At 42.7% G+C, this 20,015-nt stretch overlaps 1 protein-coding gene across 1 annotated transcript; it reads right to left on the bottom strand.

Moving 5' to 3' along the window:
* Positions 1–7,756: 7,756 nt before the first annotated feature.
* Positions 7,757–19,143, bottom strand: rbm26 (RNA binding motif protein 26). Its single transcript, XM_047581113.1, has 22 exons — positions 18,727–19,143; positions 18,451–18,569; positions 18,228–18,346; positions 18,029–18,120; positions 17,672–17,943; positions 17,102–17,380; positions 16,761–17,000; positions 15,461–15,601; positions 15,242–15,382; positions 14,960–15,068; positions 14,679–14,835; positions 13,816–14,001; positions 12,437–12,535; positions 12,246–12,314; positions 12,059–12,157; positions 11,893–11,967; positions 11,587–11,754; positions 11,376–11,480; positions 11,055–11,258; positions 10,024–10,110; positions 9,808–9,921; positions 7,757–8,849 (listed from the first exon to the last, which is right to left on the bottom strand). Exons 1-22 carry the CDS (start codon positions 18,783–18,785, stop codon positions 8,760–8,762), a joined length of 3,024 nt encoding a protein of 1,007 aa, XP_047437069.1. The 5' UTR covers positions 18,786–19,143; the 3' UTR covers positions 7,757–8,759.
* Positions 19,144–20,015: the final 872 nt, after the last annotated feature.

Below are 20,015 nucleotides of genomic sequence, written 5' to 3'. Positions count from 1 at the left end.
CACTCAGACAGTCGTTAGCCATAACTTACATATATCCTGCTGTAGTATAGTTTCTATTAATCGTAGTTTGCACAGATCCTGCTGTAACTGCAATAGTTTCCATTAACCAAAGTACTGTAAATATCCTGCTGCAATGACCTGATGTGTACACTGGAAACGACACACACGGCCTGTTTTAATTAAATTTATATCCATATGTATATCCGTACATACCTCTGACGCATCAGTGCTACACCACCAAATATAATCCAATCTTAGGAAAAAGCACTGACAATACTACCAGTCTGATGCTAAACAAGCCCATGCGACTGTAGTGTCTTAGCATGCCAAAAATTTGCAAAACAGTTCACCTAAAAGTAAATACTAGGTGTGTGGTGATGTGATTTTGCAGCCATTCAGTCATAAAACCCAGAAGTAGACGATGGCACTAAATTAAATCTGTTCAATAACTACTATAGTTATTAGGATTAATCATGACACAACATGTCAGTACAGCCATGCCTTGGTACATGTCTCTTTAATCAGCTACATCGTGGAGGAGGAAAAGTAAGTGGTGGATTCATCTTCTGATAAGATATAGGTCCACCCAGATGTTTTTGAGACGATCCAGACTAGGCCAAAGTCAACAATGCTATATATGAAGCCACGCAGACAGATCAGGGGCAAATCTATACTGTTATTTCTGGAAATAGATGGTAGTTTAACTTAATGGCGGGGGGGCCACAAATGACACCAGCATTGTAGAATAGATCTAGACCCCACCAAACCTGGGCATCATAGAACACAAGCTTTTATTTCTCTCAATTTTGACAAACTAAGAAGGGGAAGTTGGCGCCATATGACAGATACGTTATCTCCAAAGGGAAATATTAACACTGGTTAGCTATAAAATGTCAAATTGGATCCCAGATAGTTATAAATCATGCAGGTCTTTCAGTCGGGGGTTATGTTCACTTTTCACAGGATAGTGGGTAGCGCTTATAAAAGCACTCAAGTGTGCCGCTCCCTCCCTGGGGCTTATCAGAGACAACCAACGCACCACGTCCAGCCACATCTGACAACTTTCCTTTATTAATCTCATATTTTGCAGATTGCCGCCATATATATTTGACTTGCAAAACAGCCCTAATTAGGGGACCAGTGGTATGCGAGCCACACATCAAACAGTAAGTTACAGTAAAAGCCTGTGATCCCAGTTGCATTTCCCTCTACTTCGCTGTCCTCCCTTGCCTCGGCACCACCAGAAACACTGATTATAACGGGGACATTAAAAGGGAATTACAGAGAAACAATTTACACTTAATGTAGCAGTCATATGAACAGGGAAGAAAGATGGACAAAGATATAGCTGTATTAATAATACATGCTTTAATTAAGCAGCTGGGAATGCACGGAGCGGGATGAAGGAGCGGGGGGGTGGTGGGGGGAGACAGACAATGAAAAAAGAGAGAGGCGGCGAGAGGAAAGACGGCTCAGGAAAAAGAACTGAGGCCCGATGACAGAGACGGCGTAAAACAGAGCGGAGGGTAAAAAAAAGTGGAGGAGGGAGGACGACCGCAATATGTTGCTGAGGGTTTTTCTGCACACCGTGATTCATGGGCAGTAAATATGCAAAGCCTGATGGCCATAAGGCAATCAGAGGAGCGCCACTCATCTGCACGTTGTGTAGTGGGCTATAATCCATCTGAGGGCCAAGGAATAATGATACGAGTGAGCAGGAATAAGAGCAGTGTCTGTTTATTACCTCCGACAGATCCATAATGCATACAGATGTGAGGGAGGCGCCTCTGGCCAGAGGACTCTATTGAAAAAGTACTGACAGTAATATTGTTTTTAGCGTAATGAAAGACAATCCGATTCAAGCACCTATTAAGGCAAATGAGTCGATTGTCGTATAAAGTTTTAAAGGAAGAGCTGGGGACGATGAACGCTGACAAGGGCGGAGAAGAGCTGGGATGGATGGACGAGGAGAAAAGAGGAGCTAATCTGACTCCTCAAAGGCAGCAGCAAGGTCACCAATAAATACAATAAATAGGAGCGAAGAATTCGTACGGTTAGAATTTGGTCTTAAAAGACCTTGCCCGTCATTAAGTCCATGCCTGTATGGGGAAAACATAACGGTGTCAATAAAGCTGTAACTTCATTCCTCGCTGTCGCTGTGGTTATTTCTCTGAATTTGCAAAGACACACAAACACAAAAGGCTCCGCTTTCTCGTCTCCCTCGCAGAGGACATTAACACCGGGATCCTACTGGTGCTGGGGTAAGTAATAAATTGTGTTGAACATTGATAAACTAATGCAATTACCTGCAGGGCAACCAAGTCAGCTAATTTAAAGATACCAGGTATGTTCATGGGGCGCGAGGCTCTGAATAGGCCCCAAGGGTGAACGACGGCGCCTTTATTACATCTGAGAGGTCAGCTCGGTAGCACTGTATTAGGATTGATCTTTTGATCCCTGCCTGGAACCCCCACATACTGTACCAACAAAAAAAAAACCATCTGGCTGAGGCAGAGAGAGAGGAGGAAAAAAAAAAAAAAAAAAAAGCTTATCTGGCACAAAGGGTTAACTCTGCCAGCCAGGCAGCCTAATTGAGCACCACACATCTCAGCTACACAGCAGAAACAGGAACCTAGAGGGTCGTAACAAGCCAGGCGTGACTTATTCACATAATAAACCAAGCAGATATCTAAATGAGCCATTGAGCTAGCCAGAGGGAGGGAGACCATTAGGCCGCACGGACCATGGGTACATATTTGTATATCTGCAATTGCCCTATCATTTGCATATGCAGCTAGCTATAGAAATGTTAGACGGCGCCAGTACCCCGGGGCCCCGACACGCTCATTCACATCATCATAAACAAGTCAGAGATGCATTCGTTTTATTAAAAAAAAAACAAAACAAAAAGGTATCTCACAGGCTGAGGTCTGCTACAGATAAAACTCCTTCACATGCCTCTTGTTTCTGTTGATGTTGTTACTCTTCAGCCTCACGTTAAACAGACCTAACAGCCCCAGCGTTAAACTGCATTTTTTTTCAATACAAGCTACTAAAAAGTTGTCACATCTTCACTCTGGATCATCTATCCACTGAGGCGTATGAGCAATATGAGCAATAAATGGGAGCTTTAAGGTAATGTTTAACTTTTTGGGGAGGAGGGGAGAGGGGGGAGGAGGGTATGGATGTGAAGATTGATGCCGCCTTCGTGTCTGTTAAATATTAAGCCGCAGCCGGGAGCGGAGTTAGCTACGTTAGCTTCAGCTTGGGAAATCTAACGAGGGCCTTCACAAGCTCGCTGATTGGAGCGTTATGTCTTGTTTGTTTAATCTGTGCAGAAAGTTAGAGCTTCTCTAAGAACGCGACTTAGGGATTCGTTCCTGTTTTGTGACTGAGAGGTCACCCAGAGAGCAAGTAAGCATTTCCTCAGATTCAAGATAAGCATCTTTCTCAGTGTGTTTACATGCACATGAAAAAAACGAATTATTAGTGTGACTTAAAGCTGTGAATTAAATTATTTAATGAAAAGTTGTTTTTTTAGTTTTAAGTTAACAGAAAACAAAACAAACAGTCATTTACATTTTGCAGTTGCATAGACTGAAATAGTGAAAGGTTAGAATATTGTGAGGGGCTGTGAGGTAAATGTGTATCAGGTACATAGTTGCTGAGGTCCATTGCATCCAGGATGCCTTTAAGAGGGGAAATTAAAGCTTTAATATTGTCCATGGACGCCTTCCAAACTTTTCAGTTTCAGAGCTGCCTCGTAGAAAGCGTTTTTAAAGCGTGGGAATTAGCTCCACTGTACTCCATATTTTGTCGTGGTATTTGTCAGTTAAACAATAACACAAGGTTATCACTAATCAGCAAAGTCGTGCGGTCGACGGGTCAAGGGGTCAGACTTTAATGTGACCTCTGACACATAATTAAATTGACATCTTTAACCTCAGTTACAAGCTGTCACAGAGCATCGGATTACATGCTGCAAATCATCGACCCTGATCAATGGCGGGATGCGGAGGAGGGGGGGCTGCTGTGTGCTCTGTTCCATCTGCACAGAGATCACCTTTAATGAAGTTGAACTGTACGGTGATCATGTTAGTGTGTAGTCTAACTAGATTCAGAATGCAACACACAGTTATCCACCTCAAGGCGTTTAGTCACGTGATTTCTATGTGGTTTCTGTTTTGGCCTCATACTGTAGCTCCATGTAGCACTAAAATATGAGCACGAACAGCACTTTACCTTTGAAGGGATTTGACATGCTTTAAAAACACAGGTATCTATATGTAAATGATGGTTTCAGGTCAGTTTTTAGGATGCACTTAAATGGATGTTCACCACCATCGTTGTATTATAAGAGTTGTAGTTTACTATAGAAAAAGTTAAAATGAGTAAAAAGAACAAACAAGAAATAACTATATATGAATTTAAGGTACATGTAGATATTTACTGCTTCAGAATCTAACTTGTGCAGTACAATATTTGTGCGACATCACCTGTTTCTACCTGTGACATTTCACTAAAATCAATCAGTTGAATTTGTGCTTTGTCAGGGATTTAACTACTAGAACCTGCAAAAATATTTAAAATGTATTCCACCTCGATCCGTCATGGGATTAAAACGCTGCTCATTCATTAAAGTGTCAGAAACAACAACAATCCTTTATGTTTTTGTGATCGGTTGCAATAGTCGAGCTAATTAATAAAGACAACTTCTGCAAAAACATATGAAATGTGAAACAACACGTGGATTTAAGACTCTTTTGTGTTTGTAAAACTTTAGAAATAACAATGAACAGTTCCCTGAATAAAGAACGATGCAAACAAGAAGTGACGGCTCAAGTGGCTCTATTCAGATCATAAATGTCTTAATAAATGCATTTGTTAATAGTTAAAATGAACAAAAATGACAGAAATTGATATTCTCATTGATTCTACGTCATAAATTGGGAACTAAGACGTGAAAAAAATGGAAGGTTGTTGCATATTCCAGGGAGACTGAAACCAGAAAGTAGAAATTCAGGACGTATTTTCTCCCAGCTGGGTCGGATTTTCTGTTGTAAACAGATTAGCTGCAGCTCTCTGACTGAAGGAGCTTTCAGCAGGTTCAGGGCAGCTCTGTCTTGATTTATTGATAACACTTCCCTGCTCGCAGAGTTACCTGTAATCTGCAGTCAACAGACAAGGTTAAAGGGCTTTGTTGGGTCTAACACAGCCGTATAAAAACCCACAACGGTGCAGCTTCTTTTTTTCTCCTTTTCTTTTAGGAGTGTTGTGTCTTACAGCTGAGAAATAGTAAAGATTACTCTCACGTAAAACTAAATTTTACTCGTGACACTTTGCCAGTAGCTGTCATCCTCACACTGATTCCAACACCAAAAACTGCAGCTGGTGTTACAAGAAAGAAAGAAGAAGAAGAAAAAAAATGTGTCCCCAAACTCAAATAATGCTGAACGACTGCGCTGATTATGATTTAGAGGCTGCTAGTTTTGTTTCAAACTGCGCCTTGCTTTGTGACCGGGGGCCCTGTGTTGTTTAAAGGGTTGTCGGGGTATAAATACTAAATTAATCATGCTTTGGCTCAACTTGCTAGGGACTGAAATTTGCTTATGGAGGCCCATGATCACATAAAATATTAATGGCTTTACAGAGAACTGGCATTGTAGCGACGGGGCCAAGCTGTGTGAAAGGCACGGAGCAGTGCGTCGGGAGGGGGCCACAGCTGATATGTGATCAGAAACATCCTCCTCATACCTTAAAACTGATCAAAGAAAAAAAAAAAGAAATGGAGTTCTCAGTTTATCCGTGCATCGAGATGTTTTTTTTTTTTTTGGCACGTTTACAGAAGTAAGTGGTATTAATTGGCAGCACGCAGCGGTGTTTTTGTGTTGTGAAAATGCAGCAATAATATTCAAATTAATCCGAATACATTAAAAGTGCGTAATGTTATGCGTTTTTTTTTTTATTTTTTTTTTGCGTATCCGCAGCATATGACCGACTTCTTGAGGCCCCCCGAGGGCTTCACAAACCTCCATCCAAACAAACTTTCAACTCGTGCATCCTTTTCTTTTTTCCCCCCACCCTCCCTTCTCCCTCCCCTCCGATAAACACACTTTCAGTTTCATCCGCGAAGTCTGTGCACCCACAGAGAACAATGTCACGGCGGCACGTTCAAAAACCTGACGCCATTTATCTCCTTGACACAAATCAGAGACTAAAGATTTGTATAACGGATGACACGGAGGCTGTAAAGTTGTTATCCCGTGTTTCCAGAGCTCACACGGAGCTCTCCGACGCGCTCTGCCCACGGAGACACGTTCCTGCGCGCTGGTCACCTCCACGGGCTGCGCGCAACATTAGACGCAATCCTGAACTTTCCCTTTAGCTGTGAAGCCGTTCCAAGCAAGTGCAACTAAGTATCCGCTGTGAAATGCACACATTTGTGTCAATCAAAGCAACAACATGACAAATGATTAGAGCGCATGTGTTAAAAAAAAGAAAGAAAGAAATAGCTTGTGCAAACGGTAAATTAGACGGCAGGAGGGGGCTTTTAACTCCCCCATACTGGGAGACGGAGGGATGAGGAAAAGGTGGTGTTGGTGGCGGCGCAGGGGGAGCTGGGGGCTTGAGAAGGGTTTAAATGATAAACAGCAGATAGTCCACGAGAGGAAATCTGATTTCTCACAATTATCTCCGCGAGGCCGACAGGCTCCGGGGGTGGTCCGGGAGCAATGAACCGGTGGACACTGATTGGATTATTTGTCCTCGCGTATTCAAAGCTGAGGGATCGTCGGAGGAGTGTCTCTCTGCAGGTGTGGCGCGCTGACCCCTTACGGGAAGCAAAGGCCCCTTTAAACACGCGCCCGCGGAAGGTTGGAAGAAAGTGAAGAGCGGCCAGATGTCGACGTTAGGCGGGATGAACCGGATTCTGTCACCTTTCATCAGCAACACCTGTGGGTTTCCTGTTGTGGTCAAAGAGATACCTGTATATAAGGTCAAATGAGGAGCCATAACATTATGACTACCTTCCTTCCTAAAATCGTGTAGGTCTCCCTTGTGCATTGAAAATAAAACTGACTTATCAGAGAATAGACGTGGGCCTTCTGGGGGTGTCATGTGGTGTCTGGAAGCAGGATGTTGTTAGTGGGGGGGGTCTTTGGGTCCTGTGGGTTGAGAGGAGGGGGCTCTGTGGATCATCCCACAGATACTTGATCAGTTTAGGATCTAGAGAATTTGGAGGCCAGGTCAACACATTGCGCTGTTTTTCATGTGTTTTTTGTTGTTGTTCCTAAACAGTTTTTATTAGTGTCTGTGTCAGGCTGCTGCCATGAAGGAGTGTCATCACTATGGGGTTGGGTGCTACATGTCTAAGTAACATCTACATGAATACCAGGTCAATGTTATGTACTTCTCCTGGCAGTGGTTTTAATGTTGTGGCTGACCAGTGTATGTCAAAGGAATTATACGAATGACAAAATGCCAGAAGTACTTATTATAAAAGAAAATCATGAAAACAAACTCCTCCATAGAAACACGTCACATAACTGCACTTAAGTGTTTCATGTTTTCACATCATATTCTGTCATTACATGAATGAACTGTACAACTGTTACAAAAACTACATGTGACTTATGTGTTAAAGGTTTTAGGAAACCTTTCTTAAAGCACGTTCGTTGGCTTAAAACACGTCTAACACAGTAAGACTAGCACAGTGCAGCCTTAATGTTCCACACAAGCAAACAGAATGAACAATTAATTAAAAAAATAAATATATATTTGTATTCACATACAGCAGCATTTGAATTTGGTACAAAAAAATACAGATATTATGATATTGAACATGTTAAAGCCTCTTGGAGAGAGCAGGGTTGTGGCCGGAGGCAGCGCCTGAAAATAAAGAGGACAAATGTTCTCAGTTACCGTGCATTAATTTCTCAGGAGAGAAATTCTTATATTGACCTCATGTTCTTACCTTGTCATGGAAATCAGTGGATTAGATTTCATTACCTTACGATCCAAAAATAAAAAGTTTTTTTTTTTTCAGGAATGTTGCTCTTTAGGTGAAGATGAAGTTTTTTTTTTTGTTATTTTTTTGAAATGGTCTTTTTCGGCTCATTTGTTTTTTTTCCCACTGCCACGATATTTGTCTTTTTTTGTTTGTTTTTTTTTAATTATTTTTTCTTTTCTTTTTTTTTTTTTGGCAGGGTATTGAGACCATTTCAATTCTTTATTTTTTTTTGTACAATCCAAAGTAAAGCCAAGAACTGAGAAGCCAAGCTTTCATACAAATCATTTAAACCCCAGGCATAAAATATTTACACACAAGCATTGAAACCAGTCAACCTAATACTATCCTGCAAATGCTACAGTCTGTCAGTGAAATTACAACACAGGTTTGTTTTTTTTGTTTGTTTTAAACTGAGAGGTCAACAAATGTGTCTGTGAGTGATCCACTGTCACACATTTAGACAAGCTATCTGTATTAGTGGGGAAAAAAAAAAACTACATTAAGAGCATTAAAAAAATTCAGCACATCTGGTATGCACAATAAAACTAATCAAACTCACACAAGGTACCTCTGCCAGTCACATATATATATATATATATGCATGTATGTATATATATGTTTAGAGAGGAAGAAGTCAAGCCAAATTGAAATGTGCCTTATTACTGATTCATAAACAGGCATTGAAATCGTTGCTGGATTGTAGGTCGTCCTCCGCGGCGGCGCCACCAGGAAGGAGTGTCTGACTTGAGCTTCATCTGCGCCAGGACCGGGGCTCGTTGTCGTCCTCTTCCTCGTCGTCATCCTGCAGCAACGCGTCGTCACTCAGCGACTCTTCTGGGTACTGAGGAAAAGAAAAATGAGAGGAAAAAAAAAGAAAAACATCCGATAATTAAAATGAGAACAAAAGGCAATTTAAAGTGCCTTTTACTGCAGTGTGTATTTAAAGGGTCTCGGGAGGAGCTAAATCCTCAACCTGAGAGTATCACCCTGCAGACGGACTGACTGCTTAATGAAACTTTGAGCGGCCATGCAAAGGAAAAAAAAAAAAAGCCACAAGGCGGCCCTTGCTGTAATGCGTAACGGCTCCCTCTTGTGTCCTCTAAACGCAACAAGAGGAAGGTGTTTGATAAGCCTCGCTTCAGATTCAGGTGGATTAACGCCTTCGCTAAATAAACAGCGGGAATTGCTTTAGAAACTGGCTGCATGAGCTTGTTTCAGTTGTTCGCACAGAGAAACTACGATTTAAAAACTTAAGGTGTAAATGGAAACAATTTTGGGGTCCTTTAATGAAATACCTGGACTCAATGTGAATTTTGTGTGGTTCACGTTGCTCTGTTTTTACATTGATGTTGTTGTTGAATTGGAACTTTATTAAAGAGGTTCATGTATTAGAGCTGTAAGGACTAGCATTTTTGGATCATTTTTTAAAATGTATATCTATTTTTTTTTGGATGTTTTGGTTGTTACGAGTACTTTTTTTTTAACACCGTCTAGATCATCGGTCTTCAACAGGGGGTAGACGACCCCTAGAGGGTCTGTGGAGGTACTGCATGGGGGGGTTGTGAAATTTTTGGTTGAATAGACATTTAATGTATATTTTTTTATATACAACCCCCACAATTTTTCCAGTACAAATTTAAATTTCTTTAAATACACATTAACATGAATCCAGTGAAATCCCAGGCGCATGCTGCAATATTTAAGGGACCCCAGGAAGAATAGTCGTCACCATGGTGACAGCTAATTGTGATCCAATGAACAATATCAGCAGATGAATGCGAGATGCAATGTCCACAAACCTCATCCTCCTCTGGTTCAGTCTCGTCAGCGTCCGCGGTGCTGAGAGTCGAGACGGGCTTATGCCAAGCCAGGCGTAGAGTCTGGTTGTTCAGCCTCACACCGTGAAGAGCGGCCTACAGGTGGACAAAGGAGGAGCGTCAACAACGAGCAGAACACAATGTATGGAAAGTGCGTTTCGCTGGTTGGGATGTGCGAAGAATCAAGAAAAGCGTCACCTGTTCTGCCTCTGCTCTCGTATTGTACGTGATGACCGCAGACAGGTTGTTCTCGTCGATCTGACAATCTTCAATCTCTCCGAATTGCTTCAAAATGGTAAAAACACAACATCAACTCAAATCTTTCCTGTGCTTCAATAGAAAACTCATCTAACGGATCTTTTACAGCACTTGTTATAGTTATTATCTGGGTGGACTACCACAGTCTCATGCTTCAATTTTAACTCCGTGTCATTTGTATTTATTGTGTGTTGGTGGTTGGATGCACTGTGCTCATATAACCACCAGAGGCCACTGTCGAACCATTTCTTCCAGAGCCGTGTATTAGAGAGTCTGTCCAACTAGGGAATGGACCGTCTGAGCCGTCTCGCTATGTTCATAGTCACGTGTTTCATGGGCGCCATATTAGATATATCTAACCAATATTCACCCAAATTGGATTAAAACTTAAAGTATGTCTCTCTTTGACGGTTGTTAAGATTTTATACAGGAAAAATAAAGTCATACCATTGTGCATTGTCCATGTAGATAGACAAATTTAATTGACATGTAACTTTGCCTCAGTCAGTACTAAGTTCTTATATCTAGTGAGTAATTTCAAACTTTTAACGTGATAGATGAATACAGAGACTGAGGAGAAGGTAAACACAGCTCCATGACTGATGAGGTGACTGGGCTACAAAGCATTTTACAGGCTCATTTGAGATCTTTAAAGTAAGTAGGCGCTGAGATATTTAAGTGAGGGACTTTTACATGATGACAGATGTTAGCAATAACATGTATAGGCCTGTTAATGGTGAAAATAAGACATTTTTTTTTCAACATAGCACATCCGCCTCATAGGGTTACTCTGCAGAACCTTCCTTCCGATGTATCGAACATGTCGGCCATGATTTGAACTGGCCAGACTCTCTCTAATATACGGCTCTGATTACACTGTTCCTGTACAGCTTCCTTTAAAATGTTATTTTAAGGTTAAATTGTGGATATCAATGTCACGTTCTCAGAAGTTTAGTTTTAGACTGACTTACAGCAAAGTGTGGCAGCAAGTCTATGCGGTCCGAATCCGTGAACCCGGAGATTTCCAGCGCTCTCGGCCTGTGGTCCACGACCGCGTGCACCGTTGCACCTCTGCCGCGGCCCCTGGCGCCCCGTCCTCTGGCCCTTACGGCACCGCGGCCCCGAGGGTGAGCGCCTCGGCCTCGGCCTGGTGACAGGATTCCCCTCTTGGCAGCCTGGAGGCGGAGAAAAACAGAGCATGCGGAGATGAAAACCGCAACAACGTAGGAGCGCCCTCTTGTGGAGGCTCTGCGAGCTGCAGCTTTAAACTTGAACTCTTTGCGGTTCAATACCTCGATTTGCAGCTGGGTATACTTCATCTTCAGCAGAGCAGTGTCCTCTCCAGCCTGAGACTTCTTATACAGGTCCAACTCTGCATCAAGCAGTTCTTTCTGTGCCTGTGATTGAAAACTGGTTGAATACAAAGCTACGAGCAAAAAGTTGGAAAACTACCACTAAGTAAAACAAAAAAACAAAAGAAGGTCTTGTGCAACGTGTAAATACCTGGGCCTTGCTCTTGGCTGTCCGGAGCAGGTTGCTGCTGCTCGAGATCCCCTTTATCTCCTCTTGCAGTTTGGTAATGCTCTTAGTTAACATGCCCAACGTTTCCATGATCTTGGCTTTATCCTCTGCTTTCATTGGTTTGTTTTTCTCGAGTTTGGATATGAGGAGCTGCAGCAGAGAGGAGCAGACAATATAGTGAACCGTCTTAGGGAGTGAAATCATGAGTCAGACCTTTTTACATTTGTGTAGAGAGGTTCAAAACTTCAAATGCACCCAGGAAATAGGGACACTTGAATATTATCTTACCTTTTGAGTCTCAATGTGCTTCTCCAGTATTTCCTGCTTCTTCTTCCTTACATCCTGCTGCAGTTTCAGGGCTTCCTGTGATGGAGAAAAAATATACGTTTCAGTTTAATTTTTAAAGCCTTCCAGTCCCACTTTTTTTCCCTCCACATTTTTATTAGTTTCTGACCTGCTTCTTCTTCAGGGCTTCCTCTGAGGTCCTCTGGGCTGCCTTCATCGCAGCAGCATTGTACACGGTCTTAGTCAGGCCCGTGGACGTCGAAAACACCTGAAAAACGAGGAGAACGCGATAGCACCGATAATCAAGCACTCGGATGGAGGCGGTTCATCATCCTGGACACAGCTGGGACACTTACCTTTTCAACGGGAGCTGTCGGTTTGGCAGAGAAACCCAAACGGTCCTTCACTGATACTTTAGAAGAATTCTGCACCCGCAGTGGAAAAGAATAAATCATGTTTATTTATACACACTTCAAGTGGATTTTAACAAGTATATGTGAAAAGGGTGAGGGAAAAAAAAGGTTGGCAGGATGCCCACCACATGCACCTGAGAAGCTACGCTGGAATCCTGGGAAGGCTCAGAGTTCGCAGGGAGAAGCGGTCCAAGGCGATCTTTAACAGACTGCTTCAGAGAGGTGGCTGAAGGCTGCAGATGGACAAAGTGAATCAGATTAGAACGGACGCTTCTGTTATGTAGTCCCACAGATGCCTTGTTGCGTTGATCTTTTAGGTTTAAGTGTATCGTGCACTTCGTTTGCTGTCTCCTATAATTACAGTCAGTGCTCAAAGAGAAAGTCAATCTCTGTATTATATCTGTAAATGAGTGAGTTTTGCAGAGAGGAAAAAGAAAAGTCGGGAGAATGGGTGGATGAGATATGCTGAAAAGAAGCCTCCCTAAAACTAATTGCAGCTTTCTTCAAAAAAGAGCTACTCCCTGAGGATTTCTGACCTAAGTAAATATCGTCATTGTTTTTTTGATTGCGCCAAGAGAGACAACAACGTTTTTCTTTTTTCCCTGGGAGACCTTTTGTGCTTTGATATTCATCAGGAAGTAATGATACGGAGAGAGACGGGACGTGGGGGAAATGGCACAGGGTGCAATTGAACCTGTGCCACTGTGATGAGAGCTCTAGAGCCCAGCTGTCCAAACAGGGGCCTGTGTCTTGCCCACTGGATCATTTTTTTCCCCACTCGGAATCTGCGCTTTTTTTCTCATGAAATATTATTTATTCATTGGTGCACTTCCACTTCTGACCACCGAGTAACATTATGATACATTGATGGTAAGGTGGCGCTGTTGAGCTTCTGTTGGCTCAAATCCTGGGAGGTGGAGAAGACCAGCAGGGAGCGAGAGGATGCAGATGGAGCGTGTTAGGTAGCGGCACACAGACAAATTCAAAAAAAGTTGGGAAAACAACTATCATTTTACTGAGGTCGATTCAATATGATTAATGGGGGCCTGTTTTGTCCCAAGTTACTTTCCTCTATTGTAATAAATATCTTGGTATTTGAAGATATAGGCCTTGTAATGTTCTATGTCTGTATGTTTTATTATTTTTCTTATTTAAAGAAGCCAGATAGATGTTCAGTATTTTTTTTTTTTTAAACATAAACATGAAGCACAATAAGCCTGTGTCATCATACATTTTTAAAAAATGAATTTGTTATAGTGTTTATTTTGCACATGCATGCTGTATATACCCACATTTAACTTCTGCAAAATTAACATTTTGGCCCACAACCCTGACGGCTTTTCAAATCTGTTGGTACGATCAATTGCACAACAGCTCTTCCCCATTTTTTTTATGTAGTATTTAAATTTAGACGGTAATAAAACTAAGTTTCAAGCTAACGGTGCTACTCCTCTTTTTATTGAAGGGCGTTAGGTGAGCTACAGAGGCATCGTGTCTTAAAGTCAACTTGTACCGTGTTCGGCTGTGGCTGCTGCTGTGAGTGAGCCTGGCCCTGCCCGTCGCTGCCGTCCTCACGGAACCAGTGCACCCTGATGAAACGGTTGTTGAGCACAGCCTCTGTGCTTTGCACAGCGCGCCTGGCCTCGTCTGGAGAGGCAAACTGGATGAGCGCCCCCTCTGGGTCGTTCTGGTAGGCCACCTGCAAAAATAAGTTGGAAAGAAGAAAGAAAAGTCTTGAGGTGGTTTTATTAGCAGTGGTACACGCACACTAGCAAACACCAGCGGTCATATCACTTCAACTATTGCTCACATAACTCAACTTTTGACGTTTACAGATGCCCCTGAGTTAGTGTTATATGAACAGTCACACCAGAACGTGAGGTTTCGGCAGCAGAATCGATGGACTATGTGCGTTTGATGGGACCCAGAGGGAGTGTGTCGTGTGAAGTGCTTTGGAGACCTGGTTCATAGGACCACATAACGTCTGTGCCCAGGTTTGGGACTCTACGGGCGGACACACTCCGCTGGCGTTTACATTCCTCCCTCAGCTGATAAGGAAACACGATCCACACCACTGTTGCTACGCAACTGACCCAACATCCACATCACCTTGGAGACTATTTTGCCAACTACTTTTGTACATTTTCACAATGCTAATTCTGTACATTTTTTTGATTACTTTACTTTAATTTAATCTAATTTTATTTATCCTTCTTGTGGTTTTTATGAGTGTTTACTTTTATGTGCAACAAAGTAATTTCCCTCAAAGGATCATGAAAGTCTGTCTAAGTCTAAGTCTAAACTACAACGCAAGCTGGATGTCAAGCATTTTAAAATACCAGATATACAGCTACTGCCATCCATCAGTGTTTGTACCTGCAGGTTGACGATGGTGCCGAACTTGCTGAAATGTTCGTTGAGTTTGCTGATGTTGTTGAGCTCAGGGGGAATTTGCCGAACAAGCAGCTTGGCGTTCTGAGAGAACTGAGGCCTTTTGTGGAAGCCCTGGTGGTTTGGTCTGTTAAAGTTGGATCTGAGCACAGAAGAATTAAAGGTGAAAATGGTATACACACATATATATGTATATATGAAAAAATACCCCTGCCAAATGTATAAAAATATGTTTTATGTTATATTACAGAAAAAGAGTGTCTTACTTATCAAACCAGGGTTTCTTTGCGAGGAGGCCTCCATCATGGGAGGCTGCTGATCTCTTCCTTGGGTCAGACTCCATGACGATTCTCATACTGTTGTTGGGAATCTTGTCTGGTGAGAGACACACACACATAGAGGTCAATTACAAGACTACAACACAGAGTTCAGGACAAACAAAACATAAATACAGTGCTGTATACTGAACAGAAGAAATCTTTTAGTCTGTAGGGCAGCATCAGACACACAGGACCTAAGGATTTAGAGCGTAAACACGTGACCAATACCTCGCTGAGGGTGGTCGACGTCCCCCATTGTGAGGCCAATCAGGTTGGGTCTCTGGGCGTTCACTCGGTGGCGGTACATCGGCCTCGGGGTATTAGTGATGCTGGGAGCCTCGGGATTGTACACATCTGTCTCATAGCGGTCTGTTGAGCAGAGATGAGATATTTTACTTCCTGAAACATGTTAAAATATAACATTTCACGCTTTAGATGAGACGTTACCAGGGGTGAAGCGCGGCACCGAGGCCTGAGGAAGGGAGGAGCGCATCCCCGAAGTGACGATGGTGGGAACCGAGCTGGTCATGGAATTAGGAGGCGCATCCATGCCCGCTGGTTGCAGAGGAGGAAGCGGGGGCGGAGGACCTGTGCAAGAGGGAGAAAAACTAAATCGTCTCACCAATTTTCTTAACCTGATCTTTGCCGATGTGCTCAGCTTTTTTTTCATTTTTGGTTTTAAAGATACTTTATTATTTTGGTTTCAAATGTCAACATTCAGTGTGGATTTGTTTCCTGCACATCTGTTGTCTAGCAACTACATTCTGAAGAATCCACACATGTCACTCAGATCCAACAAGGACGAATTTAGATTTAATCCCCTATGGACACGAATGTTTTGATACAATAAGCAAAAAATGTAACTTTATCAATTTACAGTGTCTGCACTCTTTATAGTTGTACATTTATCAATTAAACATAATATAGGTCTGATCTAAAGACTTTTGCCCTAATAAATTGTAATATTGAGTTTTAATTCAGGAACATTTTAAATTTAAGCCATGAAAGATGTGTTTTTGTGACACATTTGATCACTGGCAACAGGAAGTGACATATTTCATACAACGACAGTTTCTTCAGGTTTAAACAAGTGAAATTTAAGACTTTCCAAGTCATTTTTAAGACCATTATTGGTTTGATTTAAGATTTACACAAAGTACGAAAAATAAAGAAAATCAGAGTCCCAGAATTACTTTCAAAATAAAAAATTATTGTAGCAACTTTCATCTTATTGTTACTCCCCAAGATACAACACTCTCACCATTTCACTACACTCTGTACTGTGTACAACCCTGTGCAATATCTGACAATCGCTATCTGTTTGCAATTCAATACTTTGTGTTTGTCATTCAATACTTTTTGTTACAATCCAGTTACTTTAGTTGCAATTCAATATTGTTTGTATGTTTATTCTTCATTCTTCTTTTTTTTTTATCTTTTACACAGTCCACTCTTTATTCTTGTTAGTATTCTGCCCTTATGTACGCTGTTGCAAACTGCAACTGTAGGACAAATAAAGGTTTTTCTATTCTATTCTAAATTTTAGACATTTTTAGACTCTGCAGAAACCCTGAGTGGTGCAGCGATGTATCCTCATCCGCCTTAAGTGTGGTTTGATGATGTCTGATTGTAAGACAGGAAGTAGTTCTAACATGTATGAAATCCAATGTGTGCCGTATGTCTTACATTTGATAAAAGTCAGGGCGTGTACACAACTACTTGCTTTGGGTAAATTCCCATTTCCTACCTGCGATAGGGGGAAGGCTCGGTGGGAGGGCACCCGGCGGAGGCACAGGGGGCCGAAGGTTCACGGGTGGTGGGTTCATGAGAGGAGGCGGTGGTGGGAGGCCTGGGGGCGGCTGTGGTTCCACACCTGGGATTGGTGGTTGGAAGGGCAACATATTGGGCAAATTGACATCCTCCACTACAACTGGATCACTCCCATGATCGAAAGGACACATGTCCCCTCGCATGCAGAAGCCCTTTTCTGAAAAAAAAAAAGAAAAAGACAACAAACCCATGTAAACATCACACACACAACCGTCACACACTTAAATAAATAAATACATTACAATCAGCTTTTCATACCATCATAGTCGCGGCATCGCTTTCTCTGTTGAGGGGGTGGTCCCCTAATAAAAGGTCCACGGTCCACAGGGGGCTCTGGGTGAAAGTCTGACCAGCTTTCAGTGGTGTTGTTGCTGTGATGATGAGTGGGGGCGATAACTGTGATGGTGCTGCTCAACGTCGGCACAGGGAAGTGTGTAGTAGTCGCAGTGGAGACGAGGGATGTCGGGGCGTAGCCGTCGCCGCCCTCTGGCCTGTCCGCTCGGTCATGATCATACTTCAGTTTCCCCGAATCCCGTTCTGTGAATAAATAGAAACTGAACGTTTGAGACACTAGACTCCTTTAACATTATCAAATAGAAATCTTATTTCTATTCATCATTTAGTTTTATCATATAGGGTCACTAATTCATAATCAAACAAAGAAGCATCTCTGGAAACTGTGTTTGAGGAGCTTTTTTGTAAGATTACAGCTGACAGGACGCACTTTGAATGATCGGGGATAAACGGGGTCATTGTCCAGGTGAAGTGGACTTTGAAGTGAATATAAAAGAGTGGTCTTTCGACCCCCCAGCTTACTCAAGTCCTTACCTCTACTCCTGCTCCTAGAGCGAGTTCTGCTGAGGGTCCGGCTCCTGCTGCGATCCCGTTCCCTCTCTCTGTCTCTGTCCCTTTCTCTGTCCCTGTCCCTCTCGCGGTCTCGGACGCGGTCTTTGCTCCAGCTCCGACTGCGGCTGCGACTGTAACTGCGGCTCCGGCCTCTTCTGCGATTGTATCGATCGCGGTACGAGTCTCTCCGTGGCGGGTTGCGATCGTAATCCCTCTTCCTGGAGCGATCGTCTCTCTTACGGTCATCTCCTCGCCTGGAAATATACACAAAAAGAAATCAAGAAAAAAAAGCAAAAACAAGTAGAAAACAAAGGTGGAAGGGGGCGAACACACACCCACCTGCTATCTCTACTGTAACGTGAGCTCGACTGTGGCGGGCTGTGATTCACTCGGCGGGAAAACTTCTTGTCTCGTTCTTCCTCCCGATTTGCCTAAACAAAGAAAAAAAAATGGTCCCAAGTGGTTTCAAAATGTTGTCTGGTGCACACATAATGAGAAGGATCTTAATGCAGTTATGCCGCCTTTAAAAGAAGGTAACCTCATCCTTCTTCTGCTCTTCTTTCTCAACTTTGACCACAGCGGATGGTTGCTCCGGCTGAGGGAGGTAGCTTTTGTTGCTAATGGCTTCAAACAACTTATCCACAAACTGCTGGGTCTCTGAAACAAGGAAGCAGTGTCGATTAAACACACACACAAATACAATAACGCAAAAGATGACATAATAATGCATGTGGATTTTAATTAGCTTTTTTTTAAATTACCCTTTTGAAGAAATACATCCAGTTGGTCTATACACAGGGCTTTCAGTTCCTTCTCAGTTTTGTCCTTCTTCACCAAAGCAACAACATACTTTGCGAGGGCAGAGGGGTCTGCATCACAACTGCAATCATTGATAAAAAAAAAAAAATAACCCATGAGACTCATAAAAGCGTGCAAAATACAATATCATTTGTAAATGGTTACTTCCACTGTGCTGTATTGTGAGTTGAGCTTTAATAATTTAAGCTGTGTGGAGGGAGACAGCTGCGTGCACTTACATGGGCTCGAGGGTTTCAGACAGCCATGTTTTCAAGGCATCGAGGTTTTCAATGATCATCTTAGGTCCAGCCGAACTTTCCCTCCACCGCGGCCAGAGTTAAAAACCAATTGGGTCGGTGCCCCCCTTTCAGTAGTCTTTGGCCGAGCTACCGCGTTAACGTTCGCTACGCTAGCTACCTTAGCATACGTCTTTCCAGGCCCCAAACGTGCTGCACGGTTCCCCAATACCCGCGAAGTATCCGCTGTCAAAATGCAGACGGAGCGAGTCTGTCGTATCTCGACGCGGAACCTACTAACTCTGAAGAGTTTGGGCGATTTCAATTCAATAAAAAACAAGTAGCATCCGCGCTTAAGTTGCTACTTCGTCCCCTCTCTCTAGTCACTAGTGTGCCATGGAGAATATTTACTTCCGCTCGTGTTCTCGTTGGAAAAATTCGCGAAGGATCCAAGTCTCGCGAGGCCGACACGTGGTCCACATCGCTGCGCAGTGCACACGCTCACTCAAAATGTGCACTGGCCTCCCTCCAATCTCCTCCAGCGCAGATAAAACTGATTTACAATCAGAAGCACACACAATGCTGCGTCGAATTTCCTATATATGCACCGCAAATGCCGAAGCACACTTGGCTGTCAGATCAATGTTTTCATTAGAGTCAACGCCTTAGAGCAGGGGTGTCAGACTCATTTTAGTAGGGGGGGGACACATACCCCAGTTTCATTTCAAGGGGGCTGGACCGGTAACACAACAACACTTTAACCTATAAATAACAACAACTCCAATTTCTTCTTCTGATTGTGATTCCGATTAATGCAAAGTGAAAGTGTTTACATTTACTGAACTGTACTTTTACAAAACACGTAATGAACAACTGGACATTTCTTAAGAAAAACAATGGTAATTTTTGTTCATTACTAGGTTTCACTGTTGTGTTGTGTCCACAATTCTTACTAAAACCTGAGGAATAGGAGTTACTTTTGCTGAAAAATGTAGTTAGCTTCTAGTTTTTAATGTAATATTTGCATTCTGCAAATTCATCCCTCTGGCCAGATTAAACCCTCAGACGGGACGCTTTTGGCCCGCAGGCCGTTGACACCTGTGCCGTAGAGCAAATGTCACATGCAAACAAACTGTAATCCAATTTGTTGTTTTTAAATCGCTGATTAATCACTTTTGAGAATACCCATGATCCTGCCAAGGCTTTGGCAAACTGGCCCCTTAGGAACTCCCTGGCATGTCTGCCGTCTGCTCTAAATGTGCCCCATGTTGAGAACGGATTAGCGTACGTAT

The sequence above is a fragment of the Mugil cephalus genome, chromosome 3, assembly GCF_022458985.1.
Source record: "Mugil cephalus isolate CIBA_MC_2020 chromosome 3, CIBA_Mcephalus_1.1, whole genome shotgun sequence".
Lineage (NCBI taxonomy): Eukaryota > Metazoa > Chordata > Actinopteri > Mugiliformes > Mugilidae > Mugil > Mugil cephalus.
The sequence above is the reverse complement of the archived record's forward strand: the minus strand, read 5'-3'. Positions and strand labels throughout refer to the sequence as shown.